This window comes from Lytechinus variegatus, chromosome 15 (genome assembly GCF_018143015.1).
Source record: "Lytechinus variegatus isolate NC3 chromosome 15, Lvar_3.0, whole genome shotgun sequence".
In the NCBI taxonomy this organism is placed as follows: Eukaryota; Metazoa; Echinodermata; class Echinoidea; order Temnopleuroida; family Toxopneustidae; genus Lytechinus; species Lytechinus variegatus.
The window spans coordinates 14869600-14896941 of record NC_054754.1 but is presented as its reverse complement, the minus strand read 5'-3'; the positions used below and the strand labels follow the sequence as shown (position 1 = coordinate 14896941).

Sequence of the window (27342 nt, the reverse complement as noted above, 5' to 3'; positions counted from 1 at the left end):
AAACAATTTAAAGACAGCATCTAATTGAAATTCTATTCTTCAAAAAATGCCCGAAATCCAGCTCAGCAATGGTTATCCACCCTAATGATCAGTTGGTCTTAACAAAAAACCTGAAAAATAAGAGGAAGATCTGGATGAAGGGTTGGTAAAAAATCCATAAAAAAATTACATCACTATGAATGTATAAAGCTTACAATGCATGAAGTCACTTTTAAATTATTATTATTATTTTTGAAAAAAAAAATACTGTGGAGCTGCTCACACATGACCTTTCAAACTTTTCTTCTTTTATTTAAACCAATTCAACATCAGTGTTATACAGGGTGCTACATAACCTTTTAGATAAACTTGCCTTGTTGGGCAAGTAAATTTCTAAATAGTTGGAATATACTTGCCTGAAATCTATTTCACTTTCCCCCAAAAATCATTGAAAAAAAGTTTTACTTCTTCAAAAGAAAATATTATGGTTTTAGGAACCATTGACCTTTTTTTTTTCTCTTTTGACATGAACTGATGTACCTTGTTCTTGCATTTTTTTTATAAAGTGATTTTATCTTGCCCGCCATGACCAAATTTAGGGTCGGTATATCATATCGACCCTAATTTTGGTAATTCTACTGTGAGAATTTTGCTTGCCCAAATCGGGCAAGTAGTTTGGGTCTTTACTACAAAACACTTGCCAGACTATAACTTTTACTTTTTGACTTTTTTAACATTTGATCAAAGGAGTGGACGAGATTGAAAATTGAAATTTTAACTTTTACCCTGGGCAATCAGGCAAGTGCTCATACGTGTATAGTCTTGAAAGACTTGCAAATGTACGAGTACGTAAATGTATATAGTAAATACCCACTTGGTCAATGCTCGCTTAGTCTACTTTCTAGTTTCCGTCAAGTCTCATTCAACATGGTCTAATCCTAGTTTGTCTGCACCCAGCTCATATATTGACTTTTAGCCAAATTACCATTTTGCCTATTAATTTCCAGTTAAGGTACAGCCATTTTGTCTAATATCCGCTTGGTTTAATAACATAACTTAGTCTATATGGCTGAATGAACTGTTTATAAACCAAATATTCATTCTACAAAGTAAACAGAAATCAGACCAATTCGGCATTAGACTAAATTACACATTATACTACTAGCGACGGTAGACCAAATGGCCCGTATTCTGAAGTCGTGTTTAAAATAGACCATGGACTAACTCTGTGCTAAAATTATGGGAAGCCAAAAGTGTCAAAATTTTGTTTACAGTGAATGCTTCTCATGTCTACCGTGCTCTTTACTAATTATTTGATGGTCACGTCAACTGTCATACTTATCATTCCCAGGCAGTTAATAACGTTTCGGGAGTCAAATGAGCTGATACAATGAACCTCTACTGTTAATGTTATAGGTTTATGTAACAACTAGCTTTCCATAGTTAAACCACAACTTAAAACCAGAGTTTAACTTAAACCCGACTTCAGAATACAGGCCAATGGGTTTAGCCCATGTGTTATATTACTATCTGAGAAAACCAACTGCTTGTAGGTTAGCAGACCAATGTATACCATGAGCGAGAGTCTGGACAAAGGATGGTCAGTCATATAAGTCGGAGTGAATCATATACTGTAGGTTCCACGGCTGTTATGAATTTATTACCATTAACAAGAAACCATTTGTAAATTTGAAGAACTGTTGTTTACAACCTTTTGTCATAAATACATGATCATATACATGTAGAACAATAGGAAGGCATATTTCTTACACAGGATCATGACAATATAATCCTTTACATGTAATATATATATATGTACACTGTACAACAGTAATTTTCAAACAAGGAAAGTAAATGCGCCGAGGGTTTATTTACATATATGGTGCTTTTACCTACTTTAAAGCAACTTTGACAAAGTGATTATTTTATCCAGGAATGCTGTTTTCTTTGCAAAGTGTCTAGATTTTGAAGCAAAGTAAGAATTACATATTACACAGGTTGTATTAGTGTTTTAGGGAATAGTATGCATCTTTTATTGCTAGAAAATACAAATATCATGGACTGATCTGCCAATTAACATGTAACATATGGACACTCGCATTCCAACCAGTGAAACAAATTCATATGCTACATAAATAGGTTGTTTACATGATATCAGGGTCTATTTCGATCAATTTATGGCATATTAAAAACAATTACGGTGTGGGGCATACAATCATTTTATATGGTCTTGCATCAAATACTCAAAAAGAAGAAAATAATGTAATTTGCCAAATGGTCTGGAGAAGAAAAAGGTCTTGGCCCACTCCATTTTTGTTTGTCATTTGAACGGTACTAATACCGATACTTCTATGAAGATATGAAAAGTAGCTGAAAAATACAAATGGTGCAATGATTCAACACCCTTTTCTGTACACAAACATGTCGATCATTCTGAGACTTTTCTACGGTTTTGCAGTACACACATTCTACCATAGCTCTCTTCATAAAATCAATTCCAAATTCCACTTTCTTCTACTTAACATTTTATCCCTCTCCCCTAAACAAGGGTTACACCTCTATGGGTGACACAACATTTGCTCCAGTCCAAATATCTCAGAGGGCATACGGTTAGGGTTGCAATAGGGTTTTTGGTTCAGAATAATTTTAAGATAAGGCTTAAGGTTTATTTAGTTTTGGAGGTCAGATTATAAATGTTTGGCTTAACATGCAGATTTTCCATCGGAGCAAATGTCACCAGAGCAAATGTCATGGAACCCCTCTAAGACATGTACCAGGTGTAATGCCTATGTCTGTTACCAAGAAATATCAACAAACGGATTGTGATCAATCGCTATGCTTTGTGTAGCAGACCCTTGGTGAGTTTATTCCTCTAAAACAAATATTTCAATATCAGCATTATAGCCAATCATGATGGACAGTGCTATCAATGACCAATGGTCATAGATCACATGACTGAATGATCCTTTATTGTGAGTGGTGACCGATTGCCAATCGACGCCTGTCACCACTTGCAACCATGTTTGTGCTGTGAATAGCAAGTCGTAATAATGTCAGAATGAATAATTACTCTTCTCCGCTAATTATAATGGGGGGGGGCCTTTGATATTGCATGATATGGTGTGCTGTTATTTGTATTGTGATATGTATCACCATGGGCAATGCGTACCGTGCATTGTGACGCATCGTACATTGCAATGCTAACATGTTACCTATTGCAAGAAGTGATAAAACCTGATACATTACCAATCACCACCGGTGACTGATAACGCTATCCGTTAGAAATAGTGATAGCGTCTAAAAAAACACCTCACCGATCGCCACTATTGAATGACGAGTTACTGATCACCACTGGTGATTGATAGCGCTATCTGTTAGAAATGGTGATAACATCTGAAAAAAAAAAACACTTCACCAATCGTCAGTATTGAATGATATCGCTATCCATCACAAGCAGTAATAATTCTGAATGATATGTTACGGATAACCACTGGTGATTGACAGCGCTATCCATTACAAATGGTAATAACATCTGAAAAACACTTCACCGATCGTCAGTATTGAATGATATTGCTATCCATCACAAGCAGTAATAATGTCTGAATGATATGTTACGGATAACCACTGGTGATTGACTGCGATCCATTACAAATGGTAATAACATCTGAAAAATACTTCACCGATCGTCAATATTGAATGATATCGCTATCCATCACAAGCAGTAATAATGTCTGAATGATATGTTACAGATAACCACTGGTGATTGATAGCACTATCCATTGTCAGTGATGGAAACATATGAATCACATGTTACTGGTCATCAATAATGATGACTGATGATTATGTCTGAGATCGCCCATCAAACATTCATGTAGTCTGTTCAGTGTACTAATCCAATGCGTCTAGTCTTGACTCCAGGATTCGTCATGCCACTGGACCTTCAATGTTGCTTTTTGAGTACTGCCCCGAATAACAAGAGTTCCATCTTCAGCTTTAGATTCTCAAATGTGATTTGTTTTTCACCATGTACCTGAAATGTAAGACAAAGAAGAAAACATAAAAAATATTTAAACATTTTTTCAAAAACCTGATATAAACTAAGAAACAATGAAATAAATTATAAACAAATGGAGTGCCTCTGGTAGTCTCGCCTGCATTATGCAATTTTATAAAATAGCTCTGTATTTTTAAGCATTGTGATTGGCCAATAGGCATCACAGGACATCCAACTTTTTTGGTGCACTGCACGACAGTGCAAAAGGTGAGCAACGAAAATTGATATTGCACGTTGAGCAAACCAGTGCGGTAGAAGTCTAACAAAACTGTACTGTAACTTTTTAAAAATTTGTTTCTGTGTTGCTATTTTATAAAACAAACAATACACTCGCTCTGTCGTGCGTAAAAGTAAATGCAGAGAAGCTCGGTTTCTTCAGATGATGCACACTGGGCACTCGCCGCAAGCGGCCCGTGCACAGTGCGGCATCTATCTAAAGAACCCTTCGTGCTCTGCATTTCCACTAACGCACTCGGCTGCATGCATTATTTGTATACAATATAGCAGCAGTGCTGAAAACTACTGTAAAATAAGTATTCACAAAAAATTCATATAATGATATAATACTATGTGCATTTATCCTTAATGACATTTCACCTTGATCATGTGACCTAGCACTTGAGATACGTTTTCCATATTTCATAAACTTTATCCATAAACTTGGCAATTCAACGACTACCCTGACACGGCCAAAGTTCATTGACCCTAAATGACCTATGTTCTTGGTCATGTGATATTAAACTCAGGCAGGATATTCAGTAATACTTGATTAATAATATGTCCAAGTTTCATGAACTAGGTCCATATACTTTCTAAGTTATGTCATTTCAGAAACAAACATAACCGCTGCCCCCGTCGTAAAAGCGGCGCCTACAGTCTCATTCTGCTATGCAGGCAAGACAAAAATGGCATACAAGATATATAGTACAAATACAGTATAGTATATACATGTAGTACAAAGACATTCCACTAATTTGTTGCACGACAAAAAATACCAATAAACAGGGTTTCTAAACAATATATTTACGTGGATGCATAATCAAATGTGCTACAAATATATCAATGAGTTTTCAATCAGTCACCACTGGATACTACTTTTTGCAATATTTGATTAGTAGTGTAAATATCAGAAGATTTACTCACTTGTCCAATACTTCCCAGAAATTGAGAAGTCTAGCTTTGTCCAAATGGCGTTTACTCCGACTGATCTCCATTATGTGGACGTTCCATTTCTTGACGTTTGGGTCAATCTTGAATTCATCAAATTTCAAATGGAAACCACGAACTGAAAGAGAAAATGATTGAAAAATAGGGTAATACAAGAATTTCTCAATAAAATAATTGCTCATTGTGACTATTTGAGTTTGACTTTAATAATTTAGCGGTAGAACAAAAGTGTTTTTATTATCAATTTGAATAATTTCAGGTTATCATATCATCCATGATAAAAAATATTTTCTTGAAAAGAGAGTTGTATAAAACAAATCCAATGAAAATCCATCCTTTTCTTCATCCAACTCCCATTTTCTCTATTTTTACTTCACTAAATGCCCTACTCTCTCACACCATGATGAAAGCTTTACACTTTTTCATACAAAATGCAAATCCTTTCAGGATGGTTCTAAATAAAGGGGGTTGCACGTACGTACTCTATGAAATTACCCACAAAGGAGTTGTCACACTAGAGTTGCAATCAAACGCAACTCTAAAAATCAATCTCAACTTGATTTTCAACTAATCAACAGCATGCATTTGGGACTTGCGATTGATTTTTTTTTACTTTTGACTCTTTCTCCAACGGACCCCTGGGGGTTTTTCACAAAGATTTAAGTATGAAGAGCCCCACTAAAATGCTGAAGCATATATGACACGACACGAAACGCGCAATCTTATAAGTATTCAGTACTGCGCATCCACTTGGTATGATCTGACCAATGCAGTCGTGCCTTTTACAATGCACGCAACTTGGCATTAAATGCGACTTAAATGCAAGTCATACTAAAATCTTTTTGAAACAGCCACCAAGATATTTTACCCAGTGTGTGCCCACAAACTGAAAGAGTTCCCAGCCCTTTTCTCCTTTAACCCCATTCCTTGATATCAAACATTCAATTCTTTGATAACAACAATTGCCTTCCGTTAACAAAAAATCATGAAGTAAAATTTTTCATGTTCTTAATAAAAGGCAATTCTAGAGAGTTCATGAGAATGGACTAAGAAAACCACCAGCCTCAGCCTTCATACATTGCTGTACACTGGCTAAACTTTTAGTTGTGACAACCTCTTTTAGCAATAAGGCTACTTTTCCTGTACTCAACAGAGACCCTGTCAAAACTGGTAATGTGGCAGCGATGCCTAATGTTTATTCAACAATGCATTACTTACACACTGAAATGAATATTTTACTTCACAATCCGAAAGATGTGACTGGGCTTACTGTTATCGCTCTGTTAGGCTAACAATGTTTCTGTGCGGCCAGCACTGGGGAATACTTACTTCTAGCAAAGATATCTACAGGGTTGTTGCCATTCATCCATGGCCATCCTTTGAATTGCCACGTTGGTCCTTGAACAAATACTGCTACAACACGATCCCTGGTAATCAAAGATAGAATTTACAAACTTTCATTTTTTTTATGACTTTCTGTTCTTGCCAAATGAAAAGACTAAATTTACTTATCTAACCATCTTTTATTGCCATCGTTGTCATCATCATCATCAATCCAATGTTCATTTAATTCAAATGTTCAAAGAGCATTAACACTATAGAGAAATTTCATCTATTACATTTAAGATTAAATAGTTGATGTCTTTTGCATGTTTATGTAACTCTACGTGCACTGTGCCTCAAAAGAAATTGTTAAAATGAGAAAGGAATATGAAGAATAAAGTACCTCTGAATGAAGAAAAGAGAGAAAAAAAATCATCATCATATTCATCAACATCATTAACATCATCATCATCACCCCCATCATCATCGTCATCATCACCATCATCATCATCATCATCTTCCTCAGCATCATCACCATCACCATCATCATCATCATCATCATGTTCATCATCATCATCATCAATGCTAAGTTGGTTTGAATAGTAGTAAAATTTGAGAAAAATATTGGTGAAGGTTTGATAAAAATCCGTCACAGAATGACACAGATAAGATTTTTCAAACTTTTGAATTTGTACAGAGGAGCAACTCCCCCATATGTCGTGTAATATGAATTTCAGAAAAATAACATTTCATCAAAAACTTGACAGTGATTTTATTTGCGCAAAATATATATCATCAGACGCATCATTTAATTCCCCCTTCTATCAGAAAAATATTTGTATTCATCCAACTCCATTAAAACATTGGAATTTATATTTCATGATATACAGGGAGCTGCTAGCAAATGTCACATATTAAAAAAAATAACAAATCACTCTCTCGACCTTTGGTTGATTTTTGTCAAACCATCACTATTATTTTCAGCTAATTTATCTGCTTTGATTAAAACAACCAATCTTCAGGGTGGACTTGCACCATCATCACCATCATCATCATCATCTTCATCTTCATCACCATCATCTTCATCACCATCATCTTCATCACCATCATCTTCATCACCATCATCATCATCATCAATCGTTGTATCGAAAGCCACTTACCAATCTGCTTGGGTGAGTTTGGTGATTGTGTCTATGACCCTGTAGGGCACCGTGCTACCGTCGTCTTTTCTCCTCTGGATCAAGACATCGTTCTCCTTCCTAGCACCTTGCTTCTTCTTGTCTTCCGACGTAATAAACCTGAAGAAAGTGAGATCAGGAAAGTTTGGAGAACATAATAAGCAATCTTTGACAGTTAATAATAATTTCATATTTCACCCAGAGTAGCCACTTCAGTTTTTAAACTGTTCTCCAAGTGAGCCCACGATGAGAGTCATAACCATTAGACCATGATGCCCCAACAAAGTTCAGGACAGCGTTTAAAAAAAAAAACAGATTTCCAATTATTCATTTGTGCTGAGCCAATCAGATGCTAGAATTTCAGAAGCTTATAACAGTCACCAGTGAATACCCCTACTTGTTTCATGAACTGTCCCATCTTTGTGTGGAAACTAGGGCCTAGTGGAAACACAATAACATTTTCCTGATATGTTTTTGAGTTGTCTTTTCTGGATTGGTATTCTAATGGGGTGTTGCAAGAAACTTGCGATCAATTCCAAGTCAATTTTTTCCCTAAATCAACGATATGTCTTGTAGTTGATTGCAAATTAGTGATTGATTGATAATTTTGCTCCTTGAAAAAGGAAGTTTAATCTGATTTGCTACAGCTAACATTGATCTATCAGTTCAATGTTTGCAGTTGATTGCAAATATTTTCTTGGAACACCCCCTGAGAGTGTTACAGCCAGGGCTATTTTGAAATTGTAAGGCTGTCTCACCCCCCCCCCCCCATCAGCCAATGGTTGTTGACTGCATGCACAATATGTTAACAAATGAATGAGAGTTCATCCATGCATGAAGTCAAGATTTCTTATCCCAGAAAATAACCCTATATAATCACACGCACAGCACACAAATATGCACACAGGCATTCAACTGGAATTCTGTATGTACAGTATGTATACAATGTTTGAAATACATCACAAGGATTGCGCAATGTTGATACAATGACATTGGTACTTATGCATGCCTTAAAGTCAACTCAACTCTTTATGAGATACTATGCCTTCTTCAAAGTCTGTGAAATTGAATACACCCACACAAGTGGTCCTTTTACACAAAATGTAGCGACTGATCATATCACTGATTTGTATAATTGATGAGCAGTCTGTCAATATCTAGTTGAATCCCTAAACCAGCAAAAGAATTAATTCAAAACCCCATTAGAGATTCACACTCATTTCTCAGAATGTAAAGCTAGACAACATTATGCAACTCCATGGCTTTAACAAGGTCCTGCAGAACTAATGTGTGGAGCATTGTGGCCCAATGGATTAGTCTTCGGACTTTGAAACAGAGGGTTGTGGGTTCGAATCCCAGCCATAGCATAATTTCCTTCAGCAAGAAACTGATCCACAATGTGCTGCACTCAACCCAGGTGAGGTAAATGGGTACCAGAAGAAAGTAATTCCTTAAAAAGTTGTGTGCGCTATACAAGCCTAGCTTAGCCGGGTAATATAGAAGCGCCTTGAGCACATAAGAAGGTGGATATGTGCGCAATATAAATACCCTATATATTATATCATTATTAATGTGGGCTACTGATACGACAGAAACCTACCTAAAATCTTGTAATATATCCTTGGCATTATAGAGTGTGATGAGAGCTGTAGTGGCTGCAGGGACGATGATGATGGGGGTACGCGATACCCTTTTGGCAGGTGCCTGGGGCTTAGGGGCCGCTGCGGGTTCCGGGCGCGGTGCTGGTGCAGGGGTAACAGGTTTCCTGGCAGGTGCAGTTTCCTGGTTAGACAAAAAGATCAAAATAGCAAGAAATGACATGTTCTAAGTTTCAGGATTACAATAGCAGAGGCATTTACATTTTAAATTCCATTCCATTTTGAAATTTGAATCGTTGACTGAGAGCCCATTTAGCAGGGTCTCAAGCTTGGAGACCAGAGTCTTGTAACACAAAGGTTAGTGATTAATCATACGCTTGATTTTACGATTGATTTTACATTGTAGTCATTGCAATCAATTGTTTAAAAAAAATTCTACGATGACTGCTAAGCTTTGTGTTACGGGCCTCTGGACTCTTTGTCTTATAAAGCTTTGTGATTGATCCAATCAATCATAACTATAGAAGGCCAGCATTTCCAACATCTAAAATGAGTCTATGATTTACATTTTTTTACAAGTCAGTAATGCTCTGCTGTCTCCAAGAAAGGTTTAGAATATTGTCTATAATTATGACACTGTTTGTAATATGGGGATATGGGACTCTGAAGAAAAGGTTGCTATTAAATGCAACTCTAAATATCAATAGCAAATTGAAAATGTAGAATATAAGATAGCTCAAAAAAAGAATAAGCAGAGTGCTCATTTTAAGAAATGGACCATACAGTTTTAAGGAAATTTATCCTGGTTCAATTATTTTACTTATTTAATTTAATTTGTACTTGTTATGCAGTAATGAGGGTCCTTTTTTATAACATAACAAAGTATGAAGAAAGTTAAATTTTATACAAGCTTTAAACATTGGGAAGACGTGCGTGTGTGTGTGTATGTGTGGGTTTGTGTATGTGTGAGTGGTATGTTGTAAGGATGGATGTCTGTGGCTTATTATTAAGTTAATTTGAGATAATTTAGCTTGTTAATGTGTTTAGATAGCCTTGAACTTATTGTCAGCCTATATTGTTTGTTACTGTTATTTTATGAAAACCAATAAAAACAGAAGAAAAAAAAATTCAATAGCAAATTGATTTCTAACTAATCAAAAGAACGGATTCGAGAGTTGTGTTTTATTTTTTAATTTGTATTTTAACCCTATCTAGGCCGGGGGGGGGGGGCCTCGGAGGCCCCCCCTCAACGAATCGCGCGATATTTTCGCCGTGCGAAATTTTTTGACCGCGCCGCTCGCTGACTTTTTACTTTCAAGTCTTGCGCAACTTTTGAGACCAATTTTGCGTCACCCGGGTACGTGGTTCCGAAATTACGCAACATTGTGTAAGTGCATGTCAGACCGAAAATGGCTCAAAAACGTGATTTCGTGTACAAAGTCAATGCAAATTGTGTTTTCAACCAAAATTCATAAATGTATGATTATTTTTGGTTTTGCTGGTAAAAATGTATTCATTTTATGATTTTTATGATCACAGAAGATTCCTCAACAAATTTCATTGAAAAAACAATGAAAAACAAAAGGTAAAAAAACAAAGAAATACATAAGAAATTGCAAAAAACAATAAAATACATAAGAAAATCATTTGATATCACAATTTTTTTCATGTACACTTGCTAAGGACACCACAAAGAGTTTCTATACCAAAAATTAGTACATTTGGAGCTTTATTTAGGGAGTTAGAGGAAAAAGTATGATTTCGCATACTAATTACGCATAAATTAGCATAATCACTTAATAGCGATTCGCATGAAATAAATTACTATACAATCTTGTAGATTATGTCCCAGGCAACCCGCGTGCCAATTTTCGGCGCGATCACGCGGTCGACGGCCGAGATCTTAGGGGGGGGCCTGGGAGGCCCCCCCCCCCGGCCATAGGAACTCTCAAAATACCCCGGCCTAGATAGGGTTAACACATCTTATTTTACAATGCTTTTTTAAACAACTTTTATCCCCTGCTAAAGCAATTATCAACTGTACGTTTCATTGAGAAATCTGGATACTATTACATTCGGATCAATGAGTCCTCAGAAGCTTATCTTAATATATTTACATCATTATATTTACAGCAATATATTCACATCAATTTATTTATATTTCCAACTCGTGCATTTCATGATTAATTTGTGCAAGCTGCTCCCTTCTAACAATGTTAGTTGACCAGTGTACTCAACAACATGCATTAATCATCATGTTTCTCTTCCAAAGCAAAAACAAAACAAAAATCACCATGAAAACACTAGTTTTCCTGAATCTCACTTGTAGATCTACTAATTAATCCTTTCTTCCCTGTGCTTCGGATCTATAGTTCAATGACATATTCCTTTAATATCTGCATTTCTCTCTCGCAGCCCGAGCTATCTTGTAATTCCTTGGGCAAAGTGTCTGAACTACAAGTCTCTCATGAATTTAACTGTTAGCGGTGTGGGTACTATTCATCACAAATTAAAGAAAGGGAGTTGCTTACCTGTGCAGGTTTGTTGAGATTAGACATCCCATGGAAGGCCAGCATATGGGAGCCACCAGTATCGATCTTGAAACCCTCAGTTTCTGTTTCAAAATGTTACAAATAAATGAAAATAGTTGCAGTTAAAACACAATTTCATGAGTTATTCTGTAAAATCAAGTTTAATTGTCACTATATCATCGTAGATCTAGTTCTGGTAAATTTACATTAACCTCACTCTGTGAAATCTCAAAATCTAAGCTGAAAATTTAATACCCTAAAGATCGGCCAACACAGTTAGGCACACGTGGGACACTGTATTATTGTTTGGAAAAAGACACGAAAGATAGCTAGAATGTCTTGCTTATTTTGCTAATTTCTCAGCAATTTCACAATATCTTGCAGAATCCTTTGGCACATATTTTACATTCACAAATACAGATGCTTGGGTGGTCATTAAAATTGGATTTGTATGAACTCAGTTTGATATAGCTACAATTGGCATTTCATGTAAGATAAAAACAAAAGGTGTCAATAATGAACTTGGTGTCAAATTGAGCAAGTCTGACTAAAACTGCCCATAAAATTTCAGTTAAGTGTGAGGTATATATTATTTATTACTATCTATATAGAGTGTTTGGTCTGCATCAATTGTCTGTTCAAAAACAAGAGCATATTCTAAAAAGGACCAAAATCTGAAGAATATCCTATAAGCTCCTGTAGTACCTGTACAAAACTTGCGGTTCAATATGTGACTGTATTCAACAGTCTGAAGCACATGTGCGAAATATACAATGCGTACAACAATAAATGCTATGATGCTATGCGATACAAATGCACAGAGCACAATTATACTTAATAAAATCATAATGAACTACATTTAATTCGCATTTCTATGATGACCTTATGAAGTGATTGTGGTAAGTGACATGACCTGCTCAATAAAAGTTTTTTCCTTTCTTTTTTTTTGGGGGGGGGGGGGGTGGGATAGACAATAAGTGAATTGGATGGCTTGATTTCATGGGATACCAGAAATATTACACTTGTTAGGGTCAATATTCCACTCTGCGGTTTGTGGAGTATTTGCCTAACTCTTGGAATATTTTTGGAATTCCATTCTTAGCCATCCAATAAAATACAAATGCATTGTGGGATTGGTGAGATCACGGTCAGATGATGCACACTACAGTGTAGTGATCAATGAAGTAACGGCTATACATCAGGCATATTAGAACTGTTCCAAATGTACCTAAAGCATGTCATTCTCACTAATGCTCTTTAATAATGATGTGTATCATTTGTATAAGGCTCAGCATGGCTTATCTCCATCATACTTGTCCAATTTACTAAATGATTACAAACCACCTAACCTTCGATCAAGCAAACAAGTACTTCTTCAAATTCCCAAAACCCACACAAGTTTTTATGGTAGCAGATCATTTGCTGTAGCTGGACTAACCCTTTGGAACAAATTTCCCCTACATGTATATCTGACAGGCATCCACTTATTCAACTTTCAAATCCTTACTCAAAACCTATCTTTCCGAAACTCATAACTAGGTATAGTATAAATAATTATTTTATAGGTAATAATTGTAAGTTTGAATATTAAGTAATTCTGTAATTCACAAGTCTATTTTCTTTGTTTGTAGTATGTGTTCTTTGTACCCTTTATTGTAAAGCCCGTATAGAAACTTTCAGTTTATTATGCACTATATAAGAGAAGTATAATTATTATTCATACCTTCTTTTCCTTTGAATCTCTCCTGATCGTATCTGTTGTACTGTGCAGTCTGCTGAACCGTTTTTCTTCTTTCTGTGGGCTGTTGAAGAAACAATAATATTTCACATATAATAATTAAATATGCATAACCAGGGGCCGCAGGTGATTTCGCCCCTGTTGAAGCAAAAATTGCCCCTAATCAAAGCCTTATTCTTCAGTGCAACCATTTTCTTCAAATTCACCCCCAAACTGCTACAAGAATTTTCAAGAATTATTGCTCTTCAATAATATCTATTTATGATGATTTGGACTAGACACACTAAGAAAGCCCTATAAAAAAAAAGTTTGTTCAGCTCTATATTCAAGATCGTATGCTAACAACTTGGTGAATAACCAAACTGTGCGAAGTGCACAAAAAAACTGCTCCAAAAGAAAAAAGAATAGCTATAATTATAGCCCCAATAACAATAGCTGTTCAAAAATCAACAATTCCTACTCTGATAAAGAATCATATAGTAATGACTCTATTATCAATATAAAGCATATCACTTATTTGTAAAAGACCTCTTAAATAGGTACAAATAAAAAAAATCAACTGTTTTTGAGTTGATTCTAGGCAAAGACAAATAACAACAAAATTGTTCTGCAAAATCTGTCTGATTTTCAGAAATTCAAGATTCTGAAAATATCAAACTTATGTATTCTTCAATGGATTTTTGTCAAATGTTCGCAAATTTTCTTCTCTAGTTTTTCAACTCATATTAAACCAATTCATAATGAGGATGAACTTTGACTCCACTCCTACCTGGCTTTGTGATGGGGTTTGGTGTGATGATTGATTTTGATTCTGTTGGCCTTGCTTGCCCTCTTCTCTTGCCTTCACCGACTGAAGAATAGCAAAGATGTTCTTGAATTCCTGCTCAAAATAAAACAAAAAATATTTAAAAAATCCCCATTTTAGAGACATATCATCTTCGGCATTCACTCGGCAGTGAATTACAATTTGCTGACCTGGGAGTTATGAAAAGAACTGAAATTGAAGCGAGACTTTGAAAAATAAAAATCCAAGACTTGAAACCTGATTCAAAGTCTTCAAAAATAAAAAAATCTGCGATAGTACGGAGAAAAAATTAATGGGGGCTCTGCGGTGATTTCGCCCCCTCAAAATTATCAAAAGAGCCATGGAAAATCTCCATGCATTGCAATGTTAAAGCTTATCCAATGTTGCAGATTTCATGAGTAGTTTGGGAAAAGCAGCACGCAAAAATAGAAGAGTGGTACGAGAGGAAAAAATGGACGAAAAAAGTCATGGAAAAACAAGACCGTGACTGGCCCACTTTGACAGAAAACGGAAGACAAGACAGAAACCTACCTTTCCATTGCTCCTTAGTACAGATGTTCTTGTTCTCCAATTCCTTTCTCTGCTCATGATATCCCTTGAGACGTCAACCTCGGCATCAATGAAACTACGCTGCTCAAGACCTCCAACCCCAAGGTCAGCCTCCACGTCTGCCTTGATGGTCACACGTTTCTTGGTATGGATCTTCGCTCTGATGGATGCGATACGCTCGATGGACATTGTATCAGAGAGGGATCTGTATTATAATCGCGAAAATCGTCATAATTCCCATTTACCCAGAGTAGACCTGATAAGATACATTGCATTAGCATTTTACAGGCTTCACTGCTTTTCAAGAAAAGATAATTCCCTAATTTTTATAAAAACTTTCCCTGATTTGGGGCATTTCTATTGAATTCCCCGACTCTTTCCTGGCAGGAAAAAAAATCTCCCTGAATTTTCCGCTTGGGTTGGGAACTTTGATTTATAAGAATCACACATTGAAGTGAAAACGTAACTGTGCATGCACACAATGTACACAGATTCTGTGAAAAAGCAGGGAAATTATTAACAATTTCATTTCCAGTGCTAATTTTTGAGCTCACCAGCACAATTTTCCTATAGTGTAGGAACTTCCCTGTTTCTTTAGGAGTTTTCCGGGGCTCTGTAAGGTATTCAACCCAAGCCCACATGTAATTGTTTCTTTGTAGAGTAGGATCTAAAATAGATATAAAGGGATCTCACTTGAAGCAACTGAATTCAATGAAATGCATCATTATGAGGGAGTTGGCTCAGACGGTTATGCGACTCTGTTGAAAGAAAGACAATGTATTTGGGTGTGTCCTGAGCGGAAGACTCAAGCTTATGTTGCCAGATAACATATCCCCTCCCTTTGTTTCATACATGCAGGTTGCGTGCAGTGGAAAACACAACGTCCCTCGGTTAGTAGATTAAACGCAGGCCATGTGTACAGAAGATGGCTAACTTTGCATGTTGAAAATCTGCTGCAACATTTGTATGAGAGTATGGAGAAACCCTGGTGTACGCCCACCTGCACGCCCAAAATAATTTACATTAGGAGGAGAGACCCACTGCTCATAATAATTTTTTCCGCTTTTTCGCCACCCAGCCAAAGATAACAGCAAATGGTTCTAAAACACTTGCTCCAGCGACAATTGCTTCGATGGCAAACCTGCATGTTAAGCCAAACATAAAACCTTACCTCCAAAACTAAACAAACCCTCCTCATCTTAACTTTTAAAGTATTCCTAACCAAGAACTCTATTACGACCCCAAATCTAACCCTATGCCCTCTGATATATTCAAGACCGCAGCAGAGTTTGCAAGAGCGTATGTTGCATCACCCATCAAACAATACAATGATGAAATAAAAGCTGAACTCACCGAATGTGATCAGTGGTTGCCACGGCACCTTCTTTATGACCCTCAAGTCTCTCCAACAGACGTTTCTATCGGGAATAAAATTATGGTAAAAAAAATTAATGATCAAGAATGATAAAGGCCCATCAGTATTTAATGGCATGCTTTCAATGATTTAATATAATTTGAGCATGTTTTCCCACCTGAAACATGAAACAAATATTCAAATAATTGAAAAATATGACCAACAATGAATCGCCAGGGGAGGTTCTCTGTAAATATCCAAATTGGCAATTTGGTCTTCAAAAAGTAAAAATAAGAAAATTTGAATATTTGAAAGGATACTTTTCATTTTCATACTGTAAAAATTTGAAGTTGTAAAGTTGAATTAAACGGCAAGATAAAAGAGTTTCTTTGAAACCGTTTATTCCAGACTACTTGGCAATTTCACTGAGAATGCACAGCATGCAGATCTGATGCCTGAGTAAACCCTGAACTTCAAAACTTCTTTTTTCCTTATTCTAAGAAGCTCTCAATTGATATCTTCTACATTTAATCATTTACTTGAAAGCAAGATAAGAGTTTCTTTGAAACTGTTTATTCCAGACGACTTGGCAATTTCACTGAGAATGCACAGCTTGCACATCTCATGCCCGAGTGAACCCTAAACTTCAAAACTTCTCTTTCCTTATTCTATGAAGCTCTCACTGAATTTCTTCTACATTTAATCATTTACTTGAAAGGGTTATTGCTGATAAATTTTGACAAGTTATATATTATTTCAAAGCATAGGACATGCTATTTAAAGCTCAATGAAAATCTAAAATCTTTTGTGACTTGTTACCCACTGGTAATTTACAATGATCCTCACCATACAATCAACAAATGATAATGCTGGCATTAGGACCTGTTATAGCAAAAATAAGTAAAGAAAACATATTCACCTTGTCTCGTCGAACTTCATCATCCTCAAATCTTCTTTTCTTGGTCGTTTCTGTCTGCGGTTCATCTGCACTTCTTTTGACTACAAGGAAAGGAAAATAAAACCATAAAAATAACAGAGAAAGACCTTCATGTCTGTAAAATTAACCCCCCCCCCAAAAAAAGCCGCTTCCTCTTGTCGAATGAAAAATGACTTGTTTAATAATGAAAAGATAAGCTTTCAAGTGATATCTTATAGAAACATAAGAAGAGAATGCTTCTCCAATTGGCTAAATTGTCATAAGGGCAGCCAATTTGTTTCTCTCACCTGAATAAAACAAAATTTTTAGACAAGCAGTTTTGCCACATGAGTAGAATTTTATGTGTATTCTGAATATTAGAGGGCTTACTGACTTATTGAATACAGCATCTTTTGCATTTATTTGTAAATAAAATGGAAATGTGTGAGCGCCGGAATCAGTAGATTAGCTTAGACGGGGTAATATAGGAGGGCTTTGGGCACCTAAGAAAGAGGATATGTGTGCTATACAGATACCCTATATCATTATTTTTCCTTTTCTGAATTGTATTATCAATTACTTCAAAATTACCATCACAGCACAGCGTAATATTTGCTACATCATTTGAAGAACACAAAAACAAATTTACGACTGATAAGACACGTTACCTTGTGTTGGTCTCTGCCTTGATATTTCAGGGGGTGCACTTTTGTCGATATTTGCAGATGTTTCTGAATAAGAAAGAAAGAAAAAAACAATAATGTATAAAATCATCCTATCTACAAACATGTATCTTGTTATCATTATGATTATTTGGAATTCTTTTCACCATTCAGGAGTAAGCAAATTCTTTTTTTCCAAGGGATTCCATTCCATTAGTGTTAATCCAGGTACATGTGTTGTCAATTACACAGAATGGAATCTGGATTTAAGAAGAACATCCATTTTGTAATGTAATAATGACAAAAAAAATGACGAAAATCCATATTTTATTGTTTGAAATAGACATGAAATCCTCCAAAAATTTGCTTTGCCCAATTGATCGTGGGCCCGGCGGCCACTGTGCAGCGCCAGATCCACTAGGCTCTATCCCTTTAATCGTTGAACGCAAAACAGGTAGCAGCAACTCCCATCTTTTAATGTCTTTTGATCTGACGTGGCCGGGGTTTGGACCCCTGACCTCCCGGTTGTGAGACGGACACACCGGTCTAATGTGTAATAATGCTGTGCATATATTCAATCCAACAGTCATTATCTCACATGACCTGGTACAACAGTGCCCGACTCAGACTCAGGAACATCTGAAAGGACAGCATTATCTGCTGATCCCTAAATGTGCATACAATTTAAGTGATTTCTAGTGTCAGCAAATCATAATCTATTCCCAATGAAAGCTTGATATAGATTTTTTAAATGGGTAGAATACAAGAGAATAAAAGTGAAAGAATTGGGGGTACATCATCACTCACTTATTTCCCCACTAAGATAGGCAAGCAGATCTCTCCTGTCGGGACGACGAACTACTGGAATATTCTCTTCCTGTTAATTTAAAAACAAAGCAAGTTGACACTTCATAATGAAATATCATATTATGTATGAAAAATATCCAATACGTATAATTATGGTCAGTATTTTATACAAGCCAAGTTTAGTCACCAGTTTACAAAAGTTGTACATGAAAAAAAAATAAAATGGCATAATTTCTCTTGAATACCAAACAGATCATGCACACAAATGGATGACAGTAAACAAATTATAAAATGGAAATACAACAAGATTCATTGTGGCATTCTGAATCTGATTTTAACATTTTAAAGTTACATCACATGAGAGGGAGTTATCATTTGAAAAATATTTTCATCAGTATTTTCTTCACAAACTGGCAATAGTACATGTACATGTATGTTAATTTTCTACCCCAAATATGTATGAGTTGACTTTAAAAAAGAATACAATAAATGTGTACTTCCATCACATTGGCATTCATTTACAGGCTTTGGTGCTTTATTAGTTCTTAAAAAAAAATTCAACATCAGAATTACAATGCTGTTCCAACTGTTTAATGGAACTGCATCCTTTTATGGATAAATTCTGATTACAAGCACTTTGTGGGGAGTTGACCTTTGATGATTTATTTGAGTAATAGCAAACTGGTACCGTAATGAATTCAAATTCATTTATTTCACATCTCTTAAAAAACAGGGTACAATAAAATAGTGAGTTAATCTAATAGAGTAAACACAACATTGACAGTTGTACATTATTTAGACAAAATCAGACAACAAATGAAAAAAGCTGGGAATGTTTGAAACATCTAAGCCCCGTCTCACAAAGAGTTACAACTGATCCAATCAATCTTAACTCAATGGAAATCCATCAGGGTAATAATTTTTTCAACAGGAAAATTGTCAACAAAATAAATGACTTTATGGATATACATTCATATCTAGAATTTTTTTGAATGAACATGCATTTCATATGTTGACTTAGCTCGCTTTCCATAGTTGTAATTGAACGAATCAATCACAACTCTTTGTAAAAGGGTTCCCACAGAAATTTGAAAACAGAATTCCATGACTTTTCCATGACTTGCTTTCTGGCATGGTTTCCCAAATCAGACACATTATGATGGCCTCCATAACCTCCCCTCACGGCCATCCATTCCACCCACTACCTTACTCATGACATATACATCTACATGTATTATCATTCGTATACGGTCTGTTTCTGACCAGGGTAGAGTACCATTTTCGTTTCACCAACATCAAGATTCAAAATTGTCTTGAACACAAACTCATGTAATTTCTTGAACTGACAGATTTCCATGAACTACATGTATCTCAAAATTTTCAGAGCATAGCATGCAGATCTTGTCACAAAAGTGAACTATACAATAGATGTAAATGTCAAATTTTCCAGGCATATTGAAATAAGGATCCTGAATTTACCTTTACTACAAAACTTCCACATAAAAGTCATGGAATTCCGTTTTCAAATTTCTGGGGGAACCCTAAATCCTAAAATTCTCAACATGGTGCTGCATTTCACTCTACATTACAAAAAATGAGGCCATTTGTGATACAACTTGAGGACACCAGTGGTCGGTGACCAGCTAAATTAAAGGAAACCAAAACCCAAGAAGAGAAGCAATCTTATTGGAAAGAGTAAAATGAGAAGAACATTAAAAAAAAGTTTCATCAAAATCGGTTATGAAATAAGCAGGTTATGGACAATTAAAAAGTCTTGTTGTATTTACTATGTGGATCTTCAAATTGGCAAATGTGCTTCAAAATGGCTGATTTTGTGGACAACACTCCATTTGTTTTGTACACATATTTTCAGATTTTCCCCTTTATTTTACATATTTTACATTATCTCCTCCTGACCTTGACATATATGGTGTGGATTTTATTTTCCTATGACATATGTTGTGCTCAGAAGGAGAACTGTGACATACCGGTAGTGTAATAAATGTAAAGGAATAACAAAATAGTTATCACATTTTCACTTTTCTGCTTCTACATACTCTTTCACTTTTCAAACAACTTTCCACATGGAATTTCATTCCCCTTAATCAAAAGTTACCCAGCCATCTACAAAAAGAGGCCCACTTGTCAAAAATTGGCAATTGATACTTACAAGTGCTTTCTTGACATAGCTGGTGTGAGTGAGCTTCTCATTCTTCAGTAGGTAGAGGATAGATTCTAGTGTGTAGTAACTCTTTGCCTCCCCTTCTTTGCCCGTACTGCACAGAGATAAACAGAGATAAAGTAAGATACTTCATTCAAGTTAAATTAGTTTGAATTATTCAAAAGTCGGGAAGAAAAAAAACAAGACTACATGTAATTGACTAATAGTATATTTTACCAAGCTGTAGCTGTATAGTCACATTTTCTATTACCGGACACCATCATGATTTCCGACGCGCATACTACTGTGTACGAAAACAATTTTGTACTGTAAGACTTCCATGGTTCAATTTCACAGAGCAATACATATAAAATTCCAAAACAAGGTGAAAAAAATCCAGCTTTTACCTTTATCTCTTTTGGAAATACCCTAATCTAAAACCAAGGCTACTCTTAACTTAGCTACACAGCTCAGAAATTATGGAACCAACAACGTGCACAATGTCAACTGGCTTCCGGGTTTTGGAGCCTCGCGTGAATATGCATGAAATTGTAGAGTTTCAATGAGTTTTTATCAATACCAGAGCGATCCGATCACAAACCAAGACCAATTCCTGTGAACACAGCATTCAACCGGATATTGTTATCACTATCGATACTTTTGCACGCAGTCCGACCACATGGTCATGACGTGATCTGCGCGATTCACCAATCAGCGGTCGCCGAGTCGCTGTGCAGAGACGATCTATCCGCTGTACACAGTCTATGGACGATTTGTCGTTGTGAAAGGCAGTACATTATAATAGAGCAAATAATTTGAAATATTTTTTGTGAGCTCACAAGAATTCATGTAACACTTTGTGACTTTGTCAAAGCCAGGCTAATTTTGGGCTAGATCTAGAATCTGTTTTAAGTAGAAATCTCGGGGAAGAAAGTTTGAGGTTTTTGGCAGTTCAATGCTTGATTTTTCCCCGTTTTTTGGCAATTAATGCCAAGACTAACTTGTATAGTGAGGGGTTGTATTACCGACCGGCCTTGTATTACCGAACGCGTAGCGCAATTCAACTAAATTGGCTTCATACGCATGGGACTACGCGTAGAATGTTCTCCATCCCATCACACAGCCAAGACAGGACAGAAATTCACAACATGAGGCGAAAAAATGTAAGTAATTCATCATTTTTCTACAAAAAGTTACTATTTTATTGAAAAAATGCTTTATCATTGAAAATATTTTCGTTTTAGAGCGAAATTACTGTTATTTCAGAGACCTCGCGAACGTTCGTTTCGATCTTCTTCGTTACCGTCGGAGAGAGAGAGAGAGAGAGAGGAAGTGATATGCGGTGTGTGCCTTCTTTATTTACACACGGGCAACCGTCGATGCGAAGCATTCGGTCGAATCGGCCGTTTGATACGACGAAAGTTTGAGTGATAACAAGAAAAGTGTTTGCAGAGTTAGTTCGTTGAGTTGTTCATAGATATTTGATGAAATAAAAAATGAATAATTAAATTAACTGTATCCAAGTTGGATCTAGAAATGAGAAAAGTGATTATTGAAATTAATGGAATAGAATTTGAAATAACACACATTTTTCATGAAGTAAAGAGATGACAGCATGATGAAAAAAAAAACAGATCAGTTTGAAACTTGCTATTAAAGGAAAAAGATAATTATCGCTTGAAATTGAATGGATGAATGATTGGAACGGCTGGAAATATAATAAGATAATTCTTAAAAAATACAGGGGCGATGTCATGGGGGTGGGCATTAATGAGTGAATATGAAATAAGAAGAAAAGGAGAATGAAGAAGAAAGGGAAAAGAAAAACTTTTCCAGTCTTACTTTGACCTACTTTGACCTACTACCAAAATAGATTTGCTTTTCTGATGTTTTGCATATTTGTTTATTAATTTCATTTAGGAATCCCCGAGGAAATGTCCCAATCAACATGGTCGACGGAAATCTTACTCTGAGCTCAATATGGAGACAGCCCTCAATCTTGTGGACGGAGGGGCCTCTCTTCATTCAGCCTCAAAGAGATGCGGCATCCCTAAAACAACACTTCATGATAGAGTCCACAAGAAATACAAATGTTTCAAGTCAGGACCTCGTCCGGTGCTGTCCTGTACAGAAGAGGAACAGGTCATATCCCATCTTAACTTTATGGCTGATCGAGGTTATGGACTTTCAAGGAGAGATGTGAGTTTGATTCTATCACTTCTTTTCATTATTTTGAAATAATTATTATGATAATTTTGTTTTCATTTTTGTGTGAAATGATTGACAATTAAAGCTTACACTTAATTTCTTTTCTTATCTTTTACTACAGGCAATTACATTGGCTGGTGATTTAGCCAACAATCTGAAGAGACTGACACATCGCCCTGAAGACAAACGCCGGCTGACTGTCAACTGGTTTAAAGGGTTTCTTAGACGGTGGCCAACCATCCGACTTGTGAAGCCACAAGGTCTCTCCATGTCCCGGGCAAAGTCATCAAAGCCACAGATCGTCAGGGACTACTTTGATGAGCTAGAGAGAATCCTGAGAAAGTACAATCTTCTCGAAATGCCCAGCCGGATTTTTAACGTGGACGAAGTTGGCTTCAATTGCGAACACCGGCCGGTCAAGATTGTGATGAGGAAATCATGCCATCGGCCACAGTCTATTACTTCGCCGAGGTCAGCATTGAGGACACTCATCGCATGCGGAAATGCTGCAGGTGATAGTCTTCCTCCATTCCTTGTGTTCAAAGGAAAAAAGGCAACCGAGACCCTGCGAGAAGGCGGACTGCCAGGAACATTGGTAGACGTTAGTGAATCGGGTTGGAGTAACTCGGAGTTAATCTTCAAGTTTATGAAGGAACATTTCCTCCCCTACATCAACGGAAGGAGGGCAGCTGGGGAGCCTGTCATGCTGATCTATGACGGTCACAAGTCGCATGTGTCAGTCCCTGTCCTCCCAGCTCACACCAGTCACTTCCTGCAGCCGTTGGATGTTGGTGTGTTCTCCCCAATGAAGGCAAATTATAATACTTCATGCAGTCGTTTTCTCAGACAACATCCTGGCCGAGTAATTACTAGATATGACCTGTGTCAGTTGATTGGAGATGCATACAGATGCTCCATAAACAAGGGAAACCTTTCAGCAGGATTCAGGGTGACCGGCATCTCTCCTCTCAACCGAGACCGGGTTGACATCGATGTCATCTGCGGACCGTCAGCGCTTGTAAATCCGGCACCAGTCGAGTCTGTGGAGAATGCCGAATCTGCGACACCAACTGAGGCATATCTTGCTGAGCGCCGCCCTTCTCATCCACCACCAAGCCAAGATCAGAAGAAGAGAAGGTACAAGTACCAAGCAGCTGGAGTTGCAGTGACAGAAGAAGGGATCTACCTCAAGATTCTCCGTGTAAATAATGGTTGTTGAGGGTAAAAGATGTTACTCCAGCCGCTGCAACCACCTCAGTCGAAACAACTGCTGATGAGACTCCGGCACGACCAGGACCGTCAGGAGCCTGTTCATCCATCACACAGCCCCGCAGATTAGTCTTCGACGCCATGCACGACGACCCTGATGACTACGGTGCTGAGGATGAAGATGACAAACCATGCTGTGTCTGTGGGCAGATGACATCAAAGTCTATGGATAGACGAGTTCTTACCATCGTGAACTGGGTAAAGTGTGACAACTGTGAACATTGGGTCCATCTGCGTTTCTGCTGTCGTTGGTTTAAGGCACCAAGGAGTTATTTGTGTCCTTGTTGTAGTGACGAGTGATTTTTTCCTAGTTGATCAACTTTCTTCTATCTTGATTTCTTCCTGTCCTTGATTCATCTTCTCCTTTATATTTTATTCCTTTCTGTCATCTATCACTTTCAGTTTACAATCATTTTAGACATGTGTGATATTTATAATGTGATTGTAATGCCATGCTATTAATTTTGTATAGCTTATAGTTGATTCTGTCATTTATGAATGAAATATGATAACTATATGACTCCTTTGAATGTTATGAATACATCATTGGAAATGTGGAGTATATATTTTAAGATGTATGATATATTGTTATCTTAATTTGTTATTCATTGAAAATGTGTGAAAAGGTTAAAGGAAAAAATGAAAATATCATTTCTATGAAATGTGTGAACAACAATAAGAAAAGAATATCATTTCTATGAAATGTTTAAACTGAACTCTTTTGTCAATTGTGTTTTGTTGAGCGTTTTGGAAATGATAAATGCTTAAATTTACAGCAGCTGATATAGCGAAGATGAAACAATACATTATCAGTAAATGATTACTTATTCATTTATTAATCTATATATATTGTTTGTTTGTTTGGTTGGTTGGTTGTTTGATTGATTGATTGGTTGGTTGGTTGATTGATTGGTTGATTGAATGAATAAATGATTGATTTGTTTAATTCGTTAGATGAGTTGATTGGGGAAAGAGGGCATTAACAATGGGTTTATATAAAAGAAAAAAAAACATTTTTTTTTCATACTCACAATTTATTTCAATTATTTCAAGATGCTAAAAACCAAAAAATAAGCGATAATAAAACGAATGAAACTTAAAAAAACATTTTCTATTAATTCTAAAAAAAGACATCACAGCCATATAATATACAAATGATTAAAGATAAATTGAAATTAAAGGTAGGCTTGACGACATGACGTTACAAAATGCTCTTTCGTCACCCTAGAATTAGGCAGCCTGTATGTCAATTTGCCATAGGGGGCGCACGTTCGGTAATACAATACCTTTTTCTTAGGCGGAAATAGACGCGTCGGTGACAAGGGGTGCGTTTGACCTTGGCTTCCACGGAGATTTTTGCAAATTCCTCTTCTGTAGGATTTCAGGTATTATTGGAGTAAGTTTGACGGAAAATGAAAGAATATTTCTGTAACTAAGGACGATTTACTGAAAAGCGTTCGGTAATACGATCCACTACCATATAAAGAGGGAATATTAATTTGCATTTCGGTTGCGTTAATTTTACTTTATAAGATGGCTAAGTAATTTGCAGCTTGCTGATTGGTCAAAGCGTACCACGTGATCATTCGCGAAAAGTGTCTATCCCTGCACGCCCGTGCAAATTTCGCGCACCCAAATTGTCTAACCCACGGTAAGTGCAATTTCAAAATTTTTGATATTTGATTTAGATCAATTTCATTATTTCTTTCTCATATAAGGTGCTTAAAATTGCGATCGAAATTACTTAGCCATCTTATAAAAGGAATAACGCATTTTACCCGTCGTTTTTCAGCGAATATGCAGTGCACTCGAGGTTTCTTCTTCGCATGCACACTCCACACTCGCCTCCGGCTCGTGTGGAGTGCGCATGCTCAGAAGAAACCTCTCGTGCACTGCATATTCGCTAAACAACTCCGCGGAATGCGTTATTCCTATATTTTTAGACAAAAATTGTGAGCCCTGGCGGGGGGATTTTGCATAAGTCCCCTTGTTATGTTATGGTGGCTGCACGATAGAGAGCCGTCTGTATACGAGGTCCTCTTCGAGGAGAAAAAAAACTTAATGTCAATTAAAAAAATCCTCGAAACAGACGGTTGCCACTGCCAGCTGTACAGTCTACTTCGTCTTCACGTTCACACTGCACTGCAGCGCTCCGCGCTGTACGCCAGTACCGGTACGGTATGTTACCGACCGTGTCGTTGCAATTTGCAGAGCAGAAAGGAGGAAAAGCCGTTAACTTACCCATAAGTAACGTAGTTGGTTTTGGTATCTTTGGGCCATGAAAATTCTCCGAAAATAACATCGTCGTTTCTTTCTGTTATAACCTTATTCTGAGAGTGATAAACACGAAGTAAACTTAAAACGTCAGCCATATCGCTGTCTCAGCCTCCCTCAACCTTTCCTCAAAACTTTGTCGCATTATTAATAATAGCTGGCACGTAAAACAAATCGCCCCAAACTCCAAGTGTGTCGCCCAGCCATGCACAAACTCGCAAGCTTTGAATTCGACCGATATTATTTCAAGCAGCTGCATGATGGAATGACGAATGCAGGGGCGTTGCCAGAAACTTGCGATCAATTGCAAGTCTATAGTTCCCGAAATCAAGCATATGTTGTGCAATTAATTGCAAATCTGCTCCATGAAACAAGGAGTGTAATTTGGTTTGCTCATGATAGTAAAGTGATAATCAATTGTAAAATTGCAACTGAATATTTACGATTGATTGCAAATATACGGTTGCAACACCCTAGGTCTGCTGTGCAAACCATTCACTCGAGTTAAAGATCATGTGCAGCCCACTCATGCCCACAGAAATACTGACGGCCCTCTCAGGGTTGAAACAGCAAGTTTTGTATGTGCTAGTCTTTCCGTGGAGACACATTTGCTGACCAAAGATAGGGTCTGTGTCTGCAGACCGTAGATGCAGGCAGGCGGCGCCAACAGGCCTTAAAGGTCAAGTCCACCTCAGAAAAATGTTGATTTGAATCAACAGAGAAAAAACAGACAAGCACAATGCTGACGATTTCATCAAAATCGGATGTA

At 36.8% G+C, this 27342-nt stretch overlaps 1 protein-coding gene across 1 annotated transcript; it reads right to left on the bottom strand.

The window, feature by feature from the left end:
- Positions 1 to 1819: 1819 nt before the first annotated feature.
- LOC121428388 (parafibromin-like) lies at positions 1820 to 26844 on the bottom strand. The gene is made up of 15 exons (XM_041624984.1): positions 26541 to 26844; positions 20832 to 20937; positions 18662 to 18731; positions 17861 to 17923; positions 17196 to 17275; positions 16276 to 16340; positions 14905 to 15127; positions 14338 to 14448; positions 13554 to 13632; positions 11831 to 11913; positions 9302 to 9483; positions 7684 to 7821; positions 6530 to 6627; positions 5177 to 5318; positions 1820 to 4009 (listed from the first exon to the last, which is right to left on the bottom strand). Exons 1-15 carry the CDS (start codon positions 26669 to 26671, stop codon positions 3973 to 3975), a joined length of 1608 nt encoding a protein of 535 aa, XP_041480918.1. The 5' UTR covers positions 26672 to 26844; the 3' UTR covers positions 1820 to 3972.
- Between the last annotated feature and the right edge of the window lie 498 nt (positions 26845 to 27342).